The sequence below is a fragment of the Oxyura jamaicensis genome, chromosome 1 (genome assembly GCF_011077185.1).
Source record: "Oxyura jamaicensis isolate SHBP4307 breed ruddy duck chromosome 1, BPBGC_Ojam_1.0, whole genome shotgun sequence".
Taxonomy (NCBI): Eukaryota; Metazoa; Chordata; class Aves; order Anseriformes; family Anatidae; genus Oxyura; species Oxyura jamaicensis.
Genome location: NC_048893.1, coordinates 126394414 through 126418212, shown reverse-complemented (window position 1 = coordinate 126418212; position 23799 = coordinate 126394414). Strand labels below are relative to the sequence as shown.

The 23799-nt window shown below is 42.9% G+C and overlaps 1 protein-coding gene across 5 annotated transcripts in view; it reads right to left on the bottom strand.

The window, feature by feature from the left end:
• Positions 1-18368, bottom strand: part of GPM6B (glycoprotein M6B) — a 108227-nt gene extending 89859 nt beyond the window's left edge. The window contains exon 1 of one of the 5 annotated variants that reach the window (XM_035330355.1): positions 18188-18368. Coding sequence is in view for 4 of the 5 variants with exons in the window: in XM_035329529.1 (XP_035185420.1) it covers positions 9008-9062 (55 nt within the window). In the remaining variant the exon portion in view is untranslated. Of the gene's footprint in view, positions 1-8947; positions 8987-9007; positions 9078-17548; positions 17778-18187 lie in introns of those variants that run through there. The other 4 variants (XM_035329785.1, XM_035330183.1, XM_035329529.1 and 1 more) reach the window with 4 other exon arrangements.
• Between the last annotated feature and the right edge of the window lie 5431 nt (positions 18369-23799).

Below are 23799 nucleotides of genomic sequence, written 5' to 3'. Positions count from 1 at the left end.
TAATTCAAGAGTTAAGAAAGCTGTTGTGTACAGTGTTTTTTATGAGAGGACATTAAGTTCTACCTTCTCAAGCATTTTCTTAAATGCCCTGTTTTGTAACATGGCCTTTATTTCCCAATTTATTACATGAAATAACCCGCTTCTTCTTCAGTAACCCTGCTACATTCTTCTTAAAGCAAATTAACTTGTGTAACTTTGATAAGATGGTGCACTCAAAAGTACTTTTCATGCTGCTGATGCAGCACGGGTAGCTTGAAGACTGCTTGCTCAGACAAGAGAAGCTGCTGCAATGAAGGGAGGCTGAGCAGCAATAGCCCTTTCATGTGTTTCCAACCCAAGGTGTTATGCAGAAGAAGCCAGCAAGGGGGACCCACCACTTCTCATGAACACCTTTTGTGATGTTTCCTAACACTTCCTTGAATCAAAGCACATGAATGTTCTTTGTATCAGCATCATGATAGCAACTGAAGAACCCTGAATAAGCTCTTTACTCTTCTGGGAAAGCAAGGGCTTCACCCTCACCGCTTTAATGCTTTAATCCTAGAACTGCCAGCTCGAACAGTGGCTTGAAGCTCAGAAACGCAGAGGGGAGCTTAAGTCCTCTCTGGCTTCCTACCCAAACTGCAGCAAATACCAAACAGAAAGGACTGGAAGGTTGGAGAATTTCAAGCAGCACACCAAAACTGCTTACTGCCTCTGTCTGTGAACAGTGTCCAGCAAAGGACTCAACCAACTGCATGAAATCGCCACCATCATGCAAAGTTAGAAAATTTCCTACTTGGACATAGTGTTCATGACTAATCGCATTTCTGTTTTAGGTAGCTTTCCTTTTAAACAAGAAGGCATTCTTTTAGAAACAGTAGCATATCTTAAAATAAACCTTTTCTCCATATTTTGTCCTATAATTGCTGAAACTAAGAGGACTAGGCCACACAATTACAGTGAGCTTCAGCTCTGATGAGTGAGATAGAAAACCATGAACAGTCCCTGCTCCCAGCTTTTCATACCCTAAGCTTCTGCTCTGTACAGGTACACTCACAAACTAAACCTTCTTTCACATGAGTAGTTTATTTGATATACATATTTTGTTATACAAGAGTCTGACAGGTAAATGACATGACAGTAAAAAAGCCACAGTGGTAGAAGCACCAAGTAACATCTGTCAGATGTACTACTTATATTTTAAACAGAGGGTACCTAGGGTATATAGAGGGTAGGCATGCAACATAAGGTATTTCTGACCACTAAGGCACCTCGTAAAAAGATGTCACCAATAAAACAGAAAACAGTTGTTTGCTTTTTTCTTCTCAAAGGACATATTTTGTATCAAAAAAAAAAAAAAAAAAATCTTCCGAAGAAACCGAGCAATCACTGCAAAGCAATACTCCTGCATTTATAGTATTGCTATTTTAAAAAAGCACAGTTTCTGCCATCTAGCTGCTACATGTAGGTTTATGCACACCTATATCTAAAGGAGATTCAGCATTTTAGAGATGAAAGTTTACAGACAATGTAACGCAGTTTTGAAATACTGTGTGTATGAAAGCATGAATTTGTATTACTAAGTGTACGTATAAGGGGAGCTGTCTACCAAGACGAATCACCTCGGAAGGCTGTAGTTAAAGTACTTGTGAGCACTTCATTACTGAAAAATTAACAGGCATTTGGGATTTTCTTTACATTTTTATTGAAGACTAAAAAACACAACTCAGAAAAGCAAAGCTGACACGTTCCCTTGTAGTCCTGGAGATCAATTTATTGCCTCAGAACAACTGATTCTGGGAGAAGCACTGTTTTCCATTAAGCGTAAACATGCTTAGTGTATTTTGTAACCGTGAAACAGGATACATTTTGCAATGATACTTACAATTAAAGAACATCATTTCTATTACAATCTCCACTACAGAACAGATCTTTACTTATTACAATGATTTTGATTGCTAAATGAAAAAGTGGTAACAGAGTTGCAAATAGAAAGTTTTGTGTTGCTCTGAAAAAAAAAGTTCCAGGTCAAAGCTTCTAGGCATATTAGCCCCTTGCTAGCCCAAGTCATGTTAGAAACCAGTAATCATGCTTTCATGTGTTATTTCTATATATGATTAACCTTTCTTATCCAAGTTGCACTGTACATCATTTCCATGAGAACTATCTCCTGCCATAGGAGTGATCTTCAATCACAGTTTCCAAGATTGTGCTCATAGCATGAAAAATGTGTTGTATTACTATCTGATAATCCAGAAGAAGAAAAAAAAAAGCAACCACTTTTGATTATAGTAATGTGTGTTTCTGTTAATTGCTAACCTGAAAGATGAAGCTAAATAAATATTTTATTTGTCTTTAGTACAATGGGACAGCTAGAAATACTCCAAGATATGTTTTATTAATCATTCTAAACCATTTTCTTTCAGTTCTAAGTCTGATACAGAATATGACTTTTCCTGTCTGTTAAAGCAAGCATTTACAACCATGATTTGCAACTGCTGCAAAGTGTCAAATCGGCTAAATTATACATGCTGTGCATCTGCATTTTCCTGTTTCTTTTTAACACAAGCATGCACATACAGACACCAGTCACATATGGGGTCAGGCTACTTAGGTTCTACAGCCAAGGATATGAGACTGCTGCTAGGTGCGTCTAAGGAGAAGAGCACATTTTAACGTATTTCTGAACAGGGATAAAACCTTGTTATCAACAAGTGCATGCCACTAACAAACTGTACCACTAGACACAAAGTCTGAGAATTATTTGTGTAAATAAAAGTGCATTTGGTTTCTCATTTTAGCCTATTTTTTTCAAATAGTCACTTCAAGCTTCCATTTGCACCCACTGCCTCTCCCTGCAACCTGCCATGTAACGAGGGAAGGAGAGGTTGACTTGGAGCACTATGAGAAGACACAGTGCTTCCAAGATCTCCAGAGCCAAGTTGTCTCCTTCAGAGCAATCTCCATGATGTTTAAAACAACTTTTATTGGAAGTTTCAGGAGAATGTCACCCCCTAAAGTAACTTTTGTGTGAACAACAACCCTCTAAAAACAATTAATGTTTTTATTTTTTAAACTCTCTACCTAAAACACAGCAAAAATAAGTTCTCTCTCCTGGTTTTTGCAACATGAAGGCAACATCACCCAGCTCTAGGTCCTCCCATTTCCTCTAACAGAAAACAGAGAAAAGAACTGCTTCAGAACATAAGAAAATAAAATTGCCAATTTTTGCTCTTAGGTAACTTTGCAGCAGCCACCAATAAGTATCTAGTAAATCATGGTTAATTTTTAGCTCTAAATACAACCTTGGCTCAGACTGCTTTGTGTAAGGAGTTTATTAATTAGAAGACATTCAGCTGAATGCTAAATCCTCAAATTAAAGATGCCTGCATTAGATGTCCACTGAGGCTCTTTTACAGAAATACTTTTTTCTTAATGAAATTGGCATGCATGGAGATTACTGTCCAAGGGAAAAAAAAAAAGAAAGAAAAAGAAAAACCCTGTATCAAGGCAAATTGAAACTTACCAGGATAGCCCAATTAACACACTGCCTATGGTAGGAAATATATAAGCCATTTTGAGTTGAGAATCCATAGCCTCCAGCATTTCTACCACCACGTTAATTACATTTACGAGGGACTGAGCAGGTGGCAGCAGCGAGATTTGAAAAGACAATTTGTTAATGCGAGCGAGTCTAACACCTACAGAAGTTGTGCAGAGGGAAAAAGATCTTTGCAATTATTTCATAGCACTACAAATTAATTGCACATCCAGTTTTAGGGAGGGGGCTTTAAGCGGAGCTTTGTACCTCGTCTTAAAAAGGCTGCAGAAGATGTGGAGGGAATGTTCCCCTTCCTTCCATAGCGAGCTGGGGCCTGCACCAGGAGCTGCCCGCAGCAGACCCCAGTGGTGGGTGGGCAAGAGAAGAAGATCCCGGACAGATGCTGTGCGTGACCCAGCTGAACACCCGTTTTTGGTTCACTGTGGCTTTGGGGAAAGAAAAGAGTGCTGTACGCAGAGCTCGGCGTTGATTAACGAGCACTAACATTCGGCTGAGCGAAACCCCGTTCAGCCCCCTGGGCCTGTCTGACCCAGTAACCGTTGCTTCCTAACTGCTCTGTTATGGCAAAGGCTGCCTGAAAAATGCAGAGCTTGCACAACAAAAAATTATGACGCTTACGTCAGTTTTGCGAGGATTTCCTTAATGACACTGCTGTGAAACTCCCTGCTCCCCCACCCTTAAATTTATTGTTTTTAAATTAAACATTTGAAAAATGGACAGCAGCTAATGGAACCCCTTTAGGGACTGAACAGGGAATGCATGGAAGCATCAGATAGACATATTACAACACTCAAACACCACCAATAAATTTACAGCAAGATCTTGTTTCTCTACAGGGAAAAGTCAGGGAAGAAGCACAGAGTATTTGGAGAACTGAAGATGTAGGATCCTTGTGACATTAGGAGGCAACACTTTTCTGCTAAGCCTACCCAGATAGGCATCACCTACCAAAAAGATGATCCCAGATTTCATTCCCAGAGTTTCATTTCTGATGTGCTCCCTTAAAACATAGGTCTTTCATATGCATTGAAGGCTCAAGGTTTGCCTAGGGTTTGAGTTTTCTTATGGACTGGCAACAGGAAAACCTATACCAAAGATAGAATTGTAAAAAGCAGAGGCAGGTGGTGTGGAACAGATTTAGCCTGCCCCCTCCCCGCCCCCCCCCTTTTTTTTTTTCCTTCCTAGCAAAGGAAGGACAAAGGTACTAGTATCACCTAGGAAGCAAGGTGCACCAGCTACATGAGCTACATGCAGTAGTACAGCCTCTTGCAATGCCATCACCATCTTCACCAAGGTCTGGTGCTACCCTTAAGACCTAAAGCAAGGAGAAAAAACTGCAAACTGCAACTTTTGTTTTGAAGAAGAAAAAAAAAAACTTGGAAGAGGGAAAATTAAAAATAAGTACCAGCTAATATGTGCTCAGAAATGAAACAGTAAACAAATGCCTCCAAAATAACAGCATGTCTTGTGATTTGAGTATTCAAGGACTACAACAGACAATGGCTGGATAGGAGCTAGAACAGACACTGAAGATTTTGTGGTGCTTAAGAACAACACGCCCACAGCCCTCAGAAAGGATGCTAATCAGCCTCCTGCATAGAAAGCAAGGAGTCAACAGGGCAGACCCTCTTTAAGTAGTGTGAGATATCTCATGGGGAGTAGAGATTAATGATATCTTCCAGAAAAGCTATTCTTGAAAAGGGTGAAGGGACAGGCTTGTTTATAGATTATCAATGCTCCATCATTTTACAGGACCGAATAAAATTACGCTTAGTGACCACTAATTTCTCTTGCTTTCCAAAATAAGTAAGAACTTCAGAGGAAGAACCAGGAAAAAAACAAACAAACTAAAAAAAAACCAACCAAACAAACAAAAAAACAGCACAGTATAAACCACAACATCTCTGTACAACTCACACATTTGCTTTCCTTTCCAATAGCTCCCAAGATAGGGGAATATCCAATACGAGTCTTGAAAGTAAGATTGGTTTCATTTCACTGCAGAGACAATTCCCTCAGAGGGAAAAAGAAAAGTCATACCACAATGTACATTTCAAACATTTTTTCCACAAAAGACAGTTCAATTTCTTAGCAGAGAAAGATCTTTCTAATATAAGTATCCTGCCTGTCTGGATTAACAAAAAAAAAAAAAAAAAAAAAGGTTTCCTACTGTTTTTTGTTCTTCTGCCAACACCAACTTCTTAAATGCTGTGAAAACAAACAACAGTGGAAAAATAAGACTATTTGCTCCATCACCAGAAGGCGCACATATGGAGGACCTTACCACACCCCTGTACAGCACAACAGCACAAGGCCGAGCCATCAGGGTATCCAGGCACTGTCCTTGAGAAGAATCTGGGAAAACCTTTCAGCAGCTTCCAGTGGAACCAGACAGAAAAATGCCTTGGAAAACATGTAGCACAGCTTTAGCACGACAGACTTTGACATGTTTTGCTAGTTGTGGCCTAATGACAAGACAACCTTCTGCAAAAAACTTATTTTTAAAAATGCTTTACTGCAGTTTTCTGATTAAAGCTCATTTACAGTTTACCAGCCCACAAAGAGAGCTTGAAGATATGTTTTTAAATGGTGTCATCTACATATAAAGAGAATGTAGGCACATCATCTAGGTCACATGAAAGAAAACCATGATCAATGGGCTCTGAACACTCAGAGCTGCTGCAGTTGGAGATTCAAATGCAGTCTCTTGCTTTTTCCTTAAGCTACTACACACACATACAGAAAGCACTGCCCTTAAAGTCCAAAGAACTTTAATGTGATAACTCCAAGTGGTCTTAGTCCGTTACCTAAATGTTTCAGATGTCCATGAGACAAACAGCGCTCAGTACAGCTACGTTACCTTTTCACTCCTTGTTTTCTGGAGTTTGGTTTATGTAAAACAGCAGCCACCATGAGCAAGCCCTGCAGCTGGCTCCTCACCTCGGACAGCATCCCACCACAGTGTGTGATACATGTTGGCCAAACCCTTACTGCCTCTACAGAAAGGGGTGGTTTCAGCCAGCATCTGAACAGGTGCTCCCCAGCAGATGGTACCGAGTGCTTCGGGGGGTGGCACGGAAGAGAAGGAAAATACTTTGCAAAGGAAAATACTGCTAGAGTCAATAATCATGCCCTAATTCAAACTAGGCTCTTCTAAAGCTGTTCAGGTTAATTTAATTACCATGCAGTTCTTTCCTGGCATAAGCCAAAGGGGTTCACATCAGAAACACAGCAACCGCTTGGGAGGCAGGAAGTTGCTGTGCTGATCCTACGAGCATCATGACCTGAATTAATTAGTATGTAGTGCTGCATGTTTCCTTAAATCATCTCCAGCTTGTACATTCCTAGTCTCACATTGAGGGTCACCATAGCTATGAAGGAAAGAAAAGGCAGTGGTAAAGCTCGCTGGCACTACAGCACTGCCTCATCCACATGCCTCCCAGGGAAACAGCTGCTGAGGCCCATGTTTTATTTCCTAGTGCAAACTCCTACCATATATGCTACAGGTAAACCCACGCACAGCTTCATGAAAAGAGACAGCAGGAGACTGAGATCCCAAATGTGGAACAAAGCTGGAAATGATAAAGTCTGTGTGCTCATGTATGAGAGATCAAGTTAAATCAGCTGTTAAAGTCATGTGAACAGAGGCAAGTTCAGAGTTATTGCATGAGCCATGATAGGAAAGAAGCTATTCAGCCGATGCAGAGCACCATCAGACATCCACAATGATTAACTTTTGCCCCACTGGATATAGAGGTGTTGTGACTGTCTTCAGATGCAAAGCCACCTGCTCTGGTGGGCTTACTGTAAGAGCAATGTATGTCAGCAGTGTACACAACTGTGATGGTTTTACTCGAGTGGGCAGCCAAGCTCCACCACAACTGCTCTCTCACTCCTCCCCTCCTCAAAGAGGAAGGGGAAGAAAAGACAACACAAAGAGGTCGAGGTTTGAGATGAGAATGATTTAATTAAAGGAAAGGGGAATGGGGAGAAAGAGAAACAAAAAGGCCGCACGGAAGCACAGAAAGAAAAAAAAAGTTATTCTCTACTTCCCATCAACGAGCAATGTTTGGCCACGTCCCGGGAAGCAGGGCCTCAAAACGCGTACTGGTTGTTCAGGAGAGACCCTCCCCCACGAGAGCCCCCCTTTTATTGCTCAGTGTGACATCAGGTGTTATGGAATATCCCTTTGGTTGGTTTAGGTCAGCTGCCCTGGTGATGTCCCCTCCCCATCAATTGCCCACCCCCAGCCTGCTGGCTCTTGGGGGCCTGGAAGGAGTTCTGATGTTGTGCCAGCACTATGCAGCAACAGACACAACACTGGAGTGATACCAGTGCTGTTCCAGCTACGAGTGCAGAGCACAGCACTGTGTGGGCTGCTGCAGGGAAAGGTGACTCCATCCCAGACAGACCCAACACAACAACACAAGGGGAAACCATTTTACACAGCATTACTGTTATGTTTCCATTGCATCTGGGTAGTAATAGGAAAAAGCAGACACCAGGTAAAGAAAAGCTAGCTTTGTTTAAGTCAGCCCAGAAAGGGTATACAGCAGCACCATCCCCAAAAATCACTGTGGAAATGATCAAAGATGCCCCAGGTGTCTTACACTTTGTTCAGCAGCCTCAAAAGCCCCTGATCACTCTGGTCTCCCACACTCCCAGGGATGCTGGCAGTGGGTACACAGCTAAGGTGGGCTGTAATCCTGCTCTCCTATCAACCTTCACATTCTGTATCATTAACTCCAGCACTTAAGAGAAACACAGCTGTCTTGGCAGGTCACAGTCAAGGAAGAAAGGCGGTTTTGGAGATAATAAGTGCAAAAGCTCCTTAAAAGCCTTGATGACCTAGGGGAAGGATTTGAAATTAATTGCCAGTATCTCCTGGCAGGAAGCACCAGCATGGTATGTCCTGAGTGCCCTGAGATGCAGGCTGTCATCAGCAGGGTGTTCCTCCCAGCTGTCCCCTGCAGGACAAAGGGAGGCACACAGCAGCTGTCAAGCCTGAAGGCTTTGAGCATCACATCTCCAGCCACATCTGCCAGCAGAGGATGAAGGCTTCCAATGCAAGTCCATTTGTGGCTACAGAAGTCATTGGAGTGCCCACAAGTCAAATCCTGAATGTCTTTGGGATTCTACATAGCAGCTCTGGCTCGATTCTGTTTTGGGATACATCTGTAATGTCAGTAATTTAGCCTGACACAAGAAAATACTATCAGAATGGCAAATAAATGTAATAATTTATCTCCTGTGTTTAGATTTGTGTGAGGAAAAGAAATCTCTCTCCATAGAAATCTAATAACCTGAGGCAAATGCAAAGCACAAGTGTTGGAGCAATGAAGCATATGCAATGAAAAGTTTGACATATTTTCTGAGCAAGGCAACAGAAAACACTTTACTTACAAGGTACATGCGGTAACATAAGGGATATTTCACAGACACAGAAGACGACAGACTACTGACCATGTGGAAAGCAGGCACAGCAGTCACACTTTTCCTGACAAAAGGAAAAAGGCATGTTTTCCTCTTACTGATCTTACCAGCCTCTTCCCTAAAAAAGAAAGGGTTAAGGATCAAGTACTTTAAGAAGGATTATAGTAGTTGAGAGCTTAAGCAGGCATGATGGCATATTTTGAATCCACAAACCTGTATTATACCACAAGGAAGAGGAAGGAATGCTCCAGGAACTCATGCTGTGGCTGGTAACTACTTCTCCCCTTCTGCATCATGTTATGAAGTTCACATAGGAACTTCCCCAGGAGTTCTGCCCAGGGACCCATTTAGCATGCCAGAGGAAAGATGAACAGAGATACCATCTTCCCAGAAAGCTGGTGGGTGTTTTTTTTTTTTTTTTTTTTTTTGACCAAAAAAAGTTTTATTTCCATTTTCATCCCTCAGGATGAAAACTGTAACAATGGCATTGAAGGAGAAAGAACGTTCCTAGTTCTCCAACCCATTTGAACAGAATTTATTCTAGGGGGCAGACAAACCTCAGAAAGTCAATTGCCGTCCTGTGGCCAGCATACTAATCAGTTTGGTGATTCTACAAAAAAGAAACAGCAATCTGAGAGCAACCAATAAAGCATGAAGGAAAAACAACAACAACAAAAAAAACACTTTATCAACTAAAAGCATTTTGTCAGGGGAAGAAACAGATAGTGGTGATTAAGTACACCGGTACTTCCATGATTCATTTTCTTTGTAGATTCTTACAAGAACAGAAAAGATTAAACATACAGTAATTAACACATTTATACACCATGCTTTAACAGCAGCTGGGACATCCCCATTAGCCTTGACAACAACACTTAATATTCCTCATGTACAGTGCCCTCCAGTTACTGTGACAACAGAAGGCCAAGTCTTCACAGAATCATACAATGGTTTGGATTGGAAGGGACCTTAAAGATCACCTAATTCAACTTTCCTCCAGGAAATCACTTTGTTTGGCTTTAAGAGGGCATCTCCTGACTTTCTGCTTATTTTAAAGCTGTTTCTCCCAACTTTCCCACTGTTCTCTCTAACACGGGTACATTACTTACTATGCTCTTGGCCATCAGATTGAGAGTGCATTCAGTAGAGGGTCAGATGTCAACCCCAAACCGTCCAAAGGCAGTAGGAGATGGCTAAGATAAAACCTGCCACTATACAAGGAAAAATGGCAAGGAAAACAAAACCACAGAATTACACAAGGGGATATACCCACTCAGGGAGGGGTATGAGCAAGAAGTGAAAGCAAACAAAACCAATGGTCTTCAGGAAAAGAAAATTTAAGAGTACATATAAAAAATAGGAATAATGGGGACGGAGAACTACCAATCTACATACATACCCTTGCCCACAAAACTTTACAGGGACCAGATGTGAAGGAGAGCAGAACAAGGTTTGGCCATGAGGTCCAGTGTTTCCTCTCCGTGAGGATGATCTGAAGAACCTAAACCACATTTGGGAGCTGACTGTAATGGGGAAAACATGCAGAACTTTGTAGGATAGCAGTCATGGGAAACTTCCAAAAATACAAAGATAAAGCTTTACAAGAAAAAAAAAAAAAAAAAAACAGTGAAATCTACGGACTGTTAAAAGCTCAAATCATTCCAGTCTTGATAAAGCTGCTACCTCATTTGCATTTCCACACACTCCCCAAATAGTTACCTTCAATCCCTCATGGCTACTCTAAAATATTAGCTTTTCCTAGTGACTCCTCTCCTTCCTGATTCTTTTCTTCCTCTCTCAGATTTCCACTGAGGAATTAGAGGAATTGAATATGTCATAGATTACCACAGTTTCTCACACATGGCTTTGCAAGTGTTAGAGGCAGATAAGACCAGAAAACCTCATAGCAGAATTTGAGGAGGTGATTAAAGACTAAATATCTATTACATGATTTTTATAACTCAAGGTTGAGAAGAAAAACAGGTATTTTCAAACTGTTTAAAAATAATTTAAGGTCGGAACTAATAATAAAAGGCTATAAAAGCTAAATGACTTTCCTGGCTATTTTTCTTGCCAAGTCATTAGTGCCTATAAACTTAAAGGAATATCTGAAATGTGGAGCTTCATTGTACAATTACTGAGCATGAGAAATTGCCACTTTAATTTCAGTCTGGAATGGAAGGAGCATCTATGAAGGCATACACTAAAGCATACACTAAAGCAGGGAAATAGTTACTAACACAGGCCAAATCAGTCGGGTATCACAAAGCCTTCTTGTTGTACTTACATCAAACTCTGCTTTAATGGAACATTTGTCAGCTTAAGACCCAGAAACTTCATTGGCTGGTGGGCAGGCAATAACAGATTATGCAACAGGCTCTGTTATATTCCCCTGGCATGGTATAACAAATATCTCAGAGATTTCAAGAGTCCTGTTTTTTACACCAGCCCTCATCACAGAGCTGGAGCAGATGTTGTAGGAAGTGTTGTTGTTTGGGGCACCTTGCAGATCGTGGGCTCTTGACAGATGCGCTGGAACAGATTCCTGTGACTGCATCATGAGTTCTCAGCTTCACATACTCCCACTAGTCAGTCCTCTTTACTCCTGACTGTTTTTTTTTTTCCTCCTTTTGTAACACATGCCTAAGCAGCGCAAGAAAATCATTTGATTTCCCACAAGGGAAGTTCCATGTGGCAAACTTATTTTCAGCTGTGTTCCTAGCAAATACAGCAACGGTTTTTACACTTTTGTTTGGGGAAGCACATGACATTTATGTCAACACAGTTCTGGCAGCAAAAGCCTAAGCCTATACACAAACAACAATAATTTTAACCCTTTGAAAAGTTTTTCCTTAAAAAAAAAAAAAAAAAAAAAAAGTCTTGATATCAAGTATGAAGATCCAGCCAGACCTCTGCACTAATTCAGACTTTCACAACATTTGCAGGCATGTGTTTGGGACTTTCTTGCAGCAAATACTGAGTGAGGTTCCTAGAACCTAGGATTTAAGCAGCTTTAAGAAGACGTCTTAAGTTGACCAATGTCAGCTTAAGATTTTTTTTCACATAACTTTTTGGTTGTAAAATACTTGTGTTGCACCATTACGCAAAACTCATATAAACCCAGAGAGTTTAAAATCTCAGTGTGAAACCTCTCTCTCACAGAGAAACCAGGTTTCCACACCACCACTCCCACCCCTGGCAGCCTCGCAGGGCACAGACCATGCACAACCAACACTGACGCCCACCCACGGTTTTGCTTGCGCACGCTCCATGTATCACAGGATTGGACGTCTCAAAGAATTTCCTAGCGTGCAAGCTGACAAAAATGCAGATTACAAGGTAGAGTGAGAAACAGCTATCGGACAGCCCAAGTTAGCTTGGACTGGTTGGCTGGATGAGGAAGGCAGATTCTTCACTGGTTAGCCATCAGCAACAGGCTCCACAGCTCCAGCCCAGCAGAAACACTGATAAACTCAAATATATGTTTCCAATATTAAGAAAAACAGCACACTACTCAGAACTTAATCCTCCTCTGGCTGGAATCCCATCACTTACTCTGTTTCGCAGATCTCCATAGATTCTAGGCCAGCTGTGTTCTTAACACCAGGTGTCCTCCCTAACCGCCAATTCACAAACCGGCATCCGAAAGGCAGGTTAGCTGCTTGCCTTCCTAACTCACTCAGTGCAAGAGCAAGGTTTGCCCCATTTGCCACCAGTGCAATCCTGCTCTCCACTTTCTGTATTGCTTTGACCTGGGCAATTCTTGTGTTTTCACTGGCACCAAAGGAACATAGATGAAGACAGTTTCAGGCTGCAACATGCAATGATTTCTCTGTGCTCTTAATAAAAAAGATCAATTTATGAGCGTTGTGTCTTAAATTGGATACTCCAAATCGGTTTGTGCCTTCAGTAGGTTCAGTTTTCATGACCCATGTTCCCACTATCTGTGAATCACAGTCCTTTACAAAATTCTTCCATGCCAGGCAAAGAGAAAAAACAAACACAAAGTACACACACTCCTGGAAAGCTGTTTTCTGTATGTATTCCTCTAGGTTAAAATTTCCAAGCATCACACGTTTAAATATCAAAGCATAAAGCAAACACGCACACAAATGGTGCACAGCAAAGCACCGTTTTGCATCACTTGATGGCTCTGCGTCAGGCACATCTTTCTATTAATGAAACATAAGCTCCATTCACATTTTGAAATTACTGCTAGTCAAAGAGCTCAAAAAACACGGAGAACAAAAGATCTTGAATTCTCATAGTTCTTTTCGGTGCTTGCAAATGTTTCCCAAGCCACGGCTCCACATGCAAGCTTATGAGCCTAAAACCCAAGAGACAAGTAATTGTGGAGAAGGAGACTGACAAACACCAAAGCAGAGCAGCAATAGAAAGCAGCGGAACAGTGAGGACTAAATAGCACATACAATGCTACCTGTTTTGCTGAACCTTTCCTCGTACCCTGCAGCTCTTTGCTGTGCTCATAGGGGATGGGTAGCAGGGAATTTCGAAGGGTACAGCTAGGCCCAGATGCTCACACCTAATTGCAGAAGAAAGGCATGGAGAGGTCCATGAGGTCTGGATCCTTTCCCTGGCACTGCCACTTGGGAGTCACCTTCCTCCAGGTCACATGCTCCATTGAGTATAACCTGGATGAGGCCACCTTAACACTCCATTGCCCTTGTTTTGTCCTTTACCCATGTTGGGTATTTACACAGTAATGTTACCAGTGCAGGTTTCTGCATCTGTACAGAGACCAACAGGTTCAGCTGTGACCCGTTCATTTAATACATCTTTTATGTCCTTGCTGCCACCTGGAGATAATACTCTTTCCTTCAGTTTGCTTACCACAGCTCAAACCCAAACTCACCTGTTTTGATTTCCATCACTCCTATACCCATACAGACTTTAAGGAGAGACAGATGCAGTCATGGGCACCAAGTACATTTGCATTTGAACAGGGTTAACAGCACATCCAGCAGGATGTGAAAGTGGAGGAACCGCAAGAGAAACCTGGAAATTTCAGCAGGACTGACTGCATGATGAATTAAATACGAGAATTAAACACGTCATGGTTTCCACAAACTCTTGAAGATGTTCTCGGAGGTCTCCCCCAGTGAAATTTCACTGCATACAGTGCTCTTGCACTTCTAGAAAGACAGCAACGTATTTACACCTAATCGCCATCAGCGCAAGTACAGTCTGTCCCAAAATCCACACCATGAAAGTGCACCTCCGCTCAGGGAGGATGCCACGCCATGATGCCTCTGCACAAGGGATGTGAGACATGCCAAGAAGTGGGCTTCTCCAGGTTTATTTTCAATTTATTTTAACTTGGTCCAAAGTACGTTTCAGGAGGTTTTTTTGTTTGTTTGTTTTTTGAGAGAGAGAGAGAGAGATAACAATGACTTTAGACAGCAATAATCTTGAAAAACCAAGGCTGTTAAACAAATACCATGTAGAAAATAATGCTTCAACACCGCAAGTTCTGGCAAAATGACACACAGAAGCAACCTTGGGAAAAGATACTTTGCTTGGGAAAATTAATTAAATGCTTAAAGTACTTAAAGCACTGGAAGTGACGTACAGGTTTCAGCCGGTTTAAGAAATTATAGAAATACACTGAAGACGACAGATAATCAAAGCACTTCCACAGTTCAGCTCTCCAGAGAGTAAAAATCTATAACCCAGTGTGCTTTTCCAAAATGTAACATTTCCAGATCTATCAGACATATCATAATTCACACAGGGACAGCAGATTTCCTATATTACTAAACCACGCGCTTAGGAAGAGAGCAAGAGAGAGAACCTGTAAATATGGTGAAACCACAGATTTTTTAGGATACTGGGAAATATCTGAAATACACAACATTTTCTTCTCCGCCTCTTTCTCAGACAAGAGAGATTACAGCAAGAAGGCAAATTTAAGCATGCGTTAATAGCCTAAGCAAGTGTTGTGGAGATAGGGAAAGGACCTCAGTAAAAAAATTTATACTTCACAGGTTTTAAGAGAAGATAAACTTAATAACATTTTTATTTTTTTTAACTAGGAACAAGGTTAAATATATTTAAGAGATGCAAGATTTAATAGAATATGGACGACAAGACTTGGCAATTGAAATCTAGCCACCCTTAATGACCGATACTAATCGGATTTTACTATTACTGTGATACACAAAAGATTTCAGCTCCCGCCTGGACAAAGCATACAGCTGAACAGACAGAAAGAGGGCTGATTTTCTTTCAGGATTTGCCTGCAGCTGTTTATAAGGAGAAACCCTGGCCAGGGGAATATCTGAAGATCCTGAGGTCTGTGGGTGCTGCAGGGCAGTGGTTGCTCACAGCACCTGCACACACCCGTATGAAGATGGGCACTGTTTCACCCCCCCATTCACATACAGTGAATGTATGTGAATACTTCAGCAACTTGGGAGGGAAAAAAAAAAAAAAGAAAAAAAAACACAACTAAACACAATGTATGTACCCACTCTGCTCCAACCACTCTTCTTACTTGAAATCAACAGTTTGGTGAAGCACAAAGAAGAAAAGGTATGAAGCTATGCAATCACACAGCCATTCGTGTGCTGCTTTTTAAATTTTTAGAACAAAAACGCGTTTTTTTTTTTTTGTTGTTGTTGTTTGTTTGTTTGTTTTTGGTTTTTTTTGATCATTTTGTAAAATATTCCCCTGTCCCAAGGTGAGACCTGGCATTTGAGAAAATCTGTGCTGCGATGTAAGAGAGGCTAATGGGCGGTTCTTTTTGCAAGGACGGGTTATTAAGGTGGTTATTAAGGACAGCCCTAGAGCCGATGTAACCCATAATTAAATACAATGGGCCTGACTTTCAGAAGTGCTGAGTGAGCCAAAAGCCCAATGCAGTCAATTGCAGCAGTGGGCTCTCAGCAGCTCCAAAAAGGAAAAAATAAAAAAATAAATCAGTCTCAGTGGGCCAGTCTTACACAAAAGTTTTGCATGAGTAAGGACAATTCAAATGGTCCTAATTAGAAACAGCCAAACGCATCCTTGCAATAGGATCAGCAAGCTCGATACAGTGCCGAAGCTCCCAACAAATCCTGGTCAAACAGCCAGAGCAGCCTCAGCCTGCGCCACGGCAAGGCAATGGTGTTTATGCACTAGCACAAACAGCATGTTGCATTCATGAAGGGCTAGTTCACCAGCTGACAGAGTTAGTTTTGTGAGCTCTTTGTAAAGTATTAAAGGTTCTGTGCTAAGCCTCCTCTCCTGATGGGTCACAGCCAGACTGTCCCACAGCGTTTCTAAGCCAAGAAGCAGGCAGACACGGGGGGGGGTTATGCCATTATTACCAGCAAAACATTCAAGAAACGTTTTCTTCCTTCCACTCCTCTTATCTCAACAGGAGAACACATTCTATAGGGACACAAACCATACATTATGTGCAGACCCACACCTTGTGAAACTGATGCTTGTGTTCTTCTAAGGCTTTAGCACTAAAGTAAAGACTTGCTTCTTCAAGATGAATCACCTATGAGGACTTGAAGGAGCTTTTTGATGTCAAATCCCTGGCAATTTACTGAAGAAAGATCATTTCATAAACTTAGCAGCAAAGACTGAAGAACAACTTTATACATGCTACCATCTAATGAATTGTACCAAAACCATCCCTGAATAAGATGCTGTAATCCAACAAACACACTTTTCTTAATAACATAGCAGAAAACTTTTGGAGGAGGGATGGAAGAGGAGAAAGAAGACATGAGTCCATGGCAGTAAAGTAAAAGGTTTTGTTAAGAGAAGTACACTGAGATACGGGAGAGGCAGTCAACTTTACAGTTTCATCTGACATCATTTTCAAAGGTGTACGTAGCAAAAAAAGTCCAAAAAGTGAGTATCAGACCAGGCAGGCAGAGCCCAAGCTTTCTGGTACAGACAATTGAGCAGCTCTCTTTACTCCAGTACTCAGAGTTGAAGAGGCAGCAGGACCCAGTGCTCTAGCGTGCACTTAGAGGGGGGCATTGGAAAGTTACGAAAAGCTCAGTGAAAAGACCTCAGTGCTACGGGAGCCTGATCTTCAGTGAGTGCGCTAGAGAACAAACCAGTTAATGAGCATTTTGAAACTACGGAGTTAGGCGATGCAAATTAATTTAACCAAGTACCCACCAAAGGAATTCTGGCAGCTTCCTTTGACTGAGTAATTCAATTATATATATGTTTTCCTTCTTCCTTCTTTTCTCGATTAAAACCAGAAGAAGTGCCAGCACCAGCGTGCCCGTACGGACAGACTGATCGACACCAGCCGCTCGGCACGGCGCTGCCGGGCGAGCCCAAATCCGCTGCTTTTCCCCCTAATTCCTTCAACCCCCCCCCCCCGCCCCCCAAACACTGCTTAACCCGAGGGGGTCCCCCGAAAGCCCGGGGGAAAGGGAGCAGAAAGCCCCGCCGCCCCGGGCTGCGCGGCTGGAGGCGCCCCCGCGCAAGATGCGCGCAGGGCAGGAGCGGGGCGCGGAGGGCTCGGGGGACCCTTTCCCTCCCCAAAACGCTCCCCCATGGTTTGGCTCACCCCCCCCAAACCAGCACCTCCCCGCTTACCCATGGCTGGCTCTCTCCGTGCGGAGCGCGGCGGGGATAGGGGCGCAGGGCAGGGGCCGTGCCGTGCGGGCTGTGCGGGATGCGCTGCGGAGGGCAGCGGCCGCAGCTCGCCCAGTGCCGGGCTCCGCTCGCCTCGGGCGGGGAGAGGGGCGGGGATGTCCCCGCCTGCCTGCGCCGCCCGGGGGGCCCGGCACGGCCCCGCACGGCACGGCCCGGGGCACGGCAGAGCGGAGCAGCGCCGCCCCGCGCCCACCCGGCACGGCAGCGGCCTCCCGAGCGGGGCTGGGGGCCCCCGCTGCGACCCCCGAGGCCGGGGGGGGGCTCACTTCTGTTCCTCTCTCCGGCCAGCTTGCTGCTCAGGAGTTTTGCGGTTCGGGTGTCCGACACAGCGCAACTCCCCCGATGTCCGCAGCTTCGTACTTTTTGCAGCCTCTTCCCAGCCCGGGATGCGGTCCCACAGCGCTGGGATGCATCGCTTGCACCGTGTTCCAACCACAGGACTGCACGCAGGGACTTGGTTTAATGCTCCTTCAAACATTAGGAGAAATGAACCCTAGCCCTTAGGAAAAAAACGGGGGAAGGGAGCCCCACAGAGCAGACCAGGTGGTTTGGAAGCATAGGGGTGGCTTCTCTGCTCACCTGTGAAGCCACACTGAGATGCACTGGAGACAGAAATAGTCACGTCACACAGAAATAGTTGTGTCACACAGAAGAAGTCTTCACAGTCACAACCAACACATGTGGAAGAGAGCAAAAAAGCTGCATTGGTTTTCTCAGTTGGGCTCCCACCATTAGCAGCAATTTGCTTGCTTAGGATGCAAAGGCCAGCTCTTCAACCAGAATAAATGGAGACTAATATCAACCAGCCTGTGCTAATTTACATTAATTGGGCACTTGGCACATATTTCCCTTGCCTTTGCCATGATAACAGTAGCCTCCTTTTCTGTTATTTACATGCAATGTGTGACTATATTTCATCTTCACCCATGATTATTAAGAAATTGATCCATTAAAGTATGCAACTGTATTATTCCCCTCTAAATGAGACAGATTGATTCTGAACACACCTTAATAAAGGATGGAAGGCCATGGGATGACAAAAGTGTGAACACTTCTTTCTGGGGAAATCGGTTCACACCTTGCAGCTGTAGACCCCTGCTCCTGAAGCAGCATGCCTGCGCTCACATCTGAAGTTGCATTGTCAAAGCTGTGCCTTCATTTCCACCAAAAGCAAAATCCCACCCTCTCAGGGCAAAATCACTTGAGGCTTTTGCAGCTATTAAGAAAGATCTGTGTTTTTCCCTTAGAACTATGGGCCCAACACCTTGCAAGTGCTGTGGGAGCAGGGAGTAAGTGCTGCTTCTCGGAGAGGCAACAAGAGGATTGATTGAGTAACCCATTATATAAAGACAGGAAAAAGTCAGAGCAAAGCTGATCACTGCAAGTTGCTTCCAGTCCCCCCCCCCCCCCCGGAATTAAAGTAGATGAGCTACACACCTTTGAAAAAGGAGATTAATTATGGAAATAGCACATGACCCTTAAACAGAGTGGCACTAAGTAGCACTGAAATATGGTGGGAACTGAAGGCAAAAGGTAAGAGCACCTTGGTGTGTTTTCACTGTGTACTTGTGAGGGTTTGTTTTATTTTAAAAAATAAATTACTTAGTTAAATTTACATTCTGTGAAGCTCTGATAGTGCACTGCTTAGTTGATATTAGGAGGAGCAGTTGAAAAATATGTCCCTGATTCTGGCCATGTTTACGTCTCTGAGTAAGTCTGTGGAAACTTGAGGGCAGAGCTGCTCAAGCTGACCAACAAGGCCATCACCATCTGGGTTGGGTTTATGGGCTTGTACCAAAACACAGGGGAAGCATTCCTGTGAGATGCACTAATGCGAGACACTCGCTGCCCTTGATGAGCTTTCCATCATCCTCAGACACATTGGTCATTTTTCTCTCCAGAGAGCACAGCAGAGAGCAGCTGTCCAAATATTAGCCATGGCTCTGCATTCAATGGGGATTTCCAGTCAGAGATATGGAACTGAGTCTCTGATGAGCAAAGAGGTGAGCACAGGGCTTTTCCTTGGGCAAAAGGAAACTGCAGTATTCTGTGAGGTCAGGAAGGCAAGAATTCTTTCTGAACTATGAATTCTTTCCTAGTCGCATTGTTAGGGAAAGGCATGGATCGTGCTCCCTGCCCTTACTCTGTTATCCAGTACATAACGGAGAGGAAAGGCAGGCTGGTTTACACAGTTTTTTAGGGAGCCTCAGTGGCTAAAGGACTCCTTGGGTGCTACAGCTGGTAGCCTTGAGGCCATGCAAAAGGCTGCTGTAAATGATGTGGGAAGCCAGGGTGATCCAGGCAATCCTGGCATCAAGGGATTAAAGCAGAGTCCTGGCGCCATTGTAAGTTTGACCTGTAAAAGAGAAGGTGAAGGCTCCAATTCTGTGTTGATTAAGGTTATTAATTGTCTATGCTGGGTGCTTGAAACCCTTTCTGAAGCTTGGGTAACAACCCACAAACCCTTCTGTGTTTTTTTTGCGGTGCTGCCATTGCACCAGGGTGGTGATGGCAGGTTTCTAAAGAAACACTTCCACTTTCCGTAGAAATGTGCTTGATGTAACCTAGGCCGGAGTGGTATGCTCTTCCCTGGGGATGTTTTAGAGAGACCGTTTGATTTGTAGAAGAAAATTGAGGCTCAGCAATCAATACCCAGGTCAGTCAAGACAATGATGGGATCTGAGGAGGAAAAGGAATGTCTCATCAGTTGTAACTGAGGGCACCGTATTACCTTGAAATTCTGGATTTTACCCTATTTGACCATTGTCAGCCATCAGTGATGACAGATTTCTAGAGCAAATGAGGCTGATTGCATATAATTATTCATGTTTTTTGTTTGTTTGTTTGTTTATTACCAGGCTCCATGCACCTTCCCACTTTCTCACTGGAGAACAGCCCAGCTCTAAAATGAACCCCTGGGCAGATCCATGTGGTGGCTGCTGCTACATGGTTGCTTTTCCCCTTTCCCACTCCTATGTCTTTCCTCGGGCTGTGCAACCAGTCAGATCACCCTACATGCAGAAGCTCTCCCCACTAAAATCAGAACCAACAGTAGTATGCTTCATGTTTTAGCTTCAACTAAACATTTTAATTTTATTAAGATGTTTAATTTTAATGAATTTAATTTTAATAACATTTTAAATTTTATTAAATTTATTTTTAATTTTATTTTATTTACATTCCAATTTTAGGCATTGGAATGGGCTGCCCAGGGAAGTGGTTGAGTCACCATCCCTGGAGGTCTTTAAAAGACGTTTAGATGTAGAGCTTAGGGATATGGTTTAGTGGAGGACTTAGCGTTAGGGCAGTGGTTGGACTCAGTGATCTTGGAGGTCTCTTCCAACCTAGATGATTCTATGATTCTGTGGCTTTATCACAATAAAGGCAGTGTTTTAATGCAGAAGTGTTCCAGTGGGACACCGGCTTTGGTGGATCCCCGTTCACACGGTGTCCCACTGCTGGCTGCGTGTGAGCCCTCCTCCCCTGGCCTCCTGTGCTAAGAGGGAACTCGTGAATATTACTTCAGACTGACACGAGCAGTGCCAATGGGTAACAGTCATTTCCAGTTTCCATAGGAGTAGAGGGAGTATATAGCGTACCACTTGACTTTACAAAAATCCTGCAAATCTCCAAAACCTTGTAAAATCAGGGGCTCACGAGGCAGCCTCCCTTTCAACGTTAACATGAGTGAATTTTAGGTTTGAGGGAATCAGAAGTGATAACATCCCATTTTACTGTCGGTGAGTGTTCTCTGAGGCCTGTCTCCATGGGGTTCGGCAGTCCTCTCTGTCTTGAACTTCTGATTCCCCGTATGGTTGAGGCATGCTGGGGTTTTTCTCTCCCATGTGATCTTCTGTTCAAAGCAGCGTTACAGAGGCCGTGGATGTTAAAGAGAAATAAGATGACAATTGGATCACTTTGTACTGTCATCTGCATGCAAAGAAGCGGTGACCTTTCCGTGCTTTGAACTCAGCATCTTGGTGTAGATTAAGGAGAATGACTCACGCTCTCCTGTGTCATTTGTACCTTTTATGTGGTGCTGATCTGCTTTAGACTCCAGCTGCTGCTACCAAAACCCCTTCTTAGTCCTCACTGCACTGAGCTGTTTGGAAAGTTCATATAGCAAAATGCTGAGCAAAATTCTTCAGATCATTGGCCTTGCATAGTCTGGGGAAAAAGATGGAAAGAGAAAGATGAAAAATGAGAGGTGATTTGATAGTTTACCCAGCGTGCAGATACTCCCCCTGGAAATTAACATTCAGGTACAATAGCATATGGAATAAATGCTCTTCAAAATCAAAACTGCTTCTTATTACCAACTAGGTCACATTCTCAGCAACCGTTCCGCAATATGTAAATATCAGCAGTGATTGCTTTAGAATAGATATAATTATATATTCAACAGAATGCATAATTTTTCCCAATGAACCATAGTTAATTTTATCTGAAAATTAGTAATTACCATTTTGGTGTTAATTACAGAGTACTAAATACATCTTCAGTGTTAAAAGATAAACTCCTCTGTCTCATATACCCCAAATCAATTGCAGAATAACTAATGTCACTTTGTGTTTTTAAAGCTATATATATACGTATACAATTGAAAATGAAAGATAATGCGTAGATTAGGACCTTTGGCAACTAAAGAGTCATCTTTCACTTAGCTCTACATGCTGGACCTCACTTGTATGGCATTTTCCTCTGCATGGGTGTTCTGTGGCTGTCCATGTGAGATCTGGGTCTGGGGGGGAGATCAGAGGGAAGAGGACGGGAGTATCATGCACACTCTTGCTTCTGGACCTTTACCTCTCTGCACTTCATGGCAGTGGCCTAGACCTGGTAGGAAACCATGCAGGAGTTAACATGAGGTCTGAAAGTGAATGGATGGTCTCAGTAAACCATTTTATGGAGTCAAAAGTTTGTGAGTGAAGAAGAATAAACTGACATCCCTGAGGACTGATGTGTGTTATACAGAAAAAAATACAAGCTGGTATGAATTTCCTCCAATGTGGAGTCCACCTGGTTTCATCCTCCCCCTTCCTTATGAATCTGCAAAATGTGCATGGGAAACACTGACAACCTCCCCTCCAAGGGAGGGAGAGAAAAATCCCACCTCCTGGTGTCCGGGTCACGATAAAATGATCCCGGTGAAGGCATTCTTCTACACGCTTCATTCCAACACGCTCAGGCTCAGAAATGCACTTGAATTTGGCCAAAGATGTTGTGTTCAGTCTAGCAGGCTTGGGTATAAACATTTACTGAAGTGCTTTGCTGAGTTACTGCTGTGCTGTGAGGTAAGGAGCGTGTGGGCTGGAGAGGCCACTTTGCTGTCTTTGGGAGGAGCTGACTCAAAGGTATGGATTATCCAACATTTTCATTAGTACCAGTGGGGAGATCTGAATGCGGAATAGTTTGCAAATGAAGAAACCAGACGGGGGCAATATGCATACCCGAGGAACATTAGTATTCGACTTCAGAGCAACTTCTGTGTGACCATATACGTGCTCATTGCAATATCCTGAAAATAATTGCATACATATGTATGCTGGCCCCACCCTCCGGCAGTATCAATAGACTTAACCCAAGTTTTATGTTGAGTTGCAAATTAATGGAATAGACTTTATTTCTAGAGTGCTGAGCACATGGCTGCCGTCCAATAACTTCAGCATGGCACCCACCCAAGAAATCACTCCAAGGCAGCCTAATCAGGACAGGATTCCTGGCAAAAGCATATTCTGAGACAAGGCTCTCTCTCTTTTTCCAAAGTAGAAAACTCCTTTGATGGCAGTCACAGAGAGCATTTAAGAACATTCTCAGGTGCCTTTTTTTTTTTTTTTTTTTTTTTTTTTTTCCAAACTGAAAATCAAACTCAAAGAGCAGGGGAAGGAAAATTGCAGGGCTCATTTTAACACTTTTCCTGGATCCAGCTGGACAGAGGAGGTTGAGTAACAGCCAGCTGATTTCATTTTAGTTCTCGTTTTTTCACTTCTGTCAATAGGGAAAAGCTCATAACTTACTACAGAAGGTTTTAATTCTGCTCTGTAAACATGAATGGTGCCTAAGACTTAAACAGTGTCAGAAAGCTGAGTTAGATTCTCTCATAATGGGCTACCCAGCTTTAGTTGTTCAGTAATATACATTTTTGAAATGCTTTTTTTTTTTTTTTTTTTTTTAGGTTTTTGGTTTTCCCC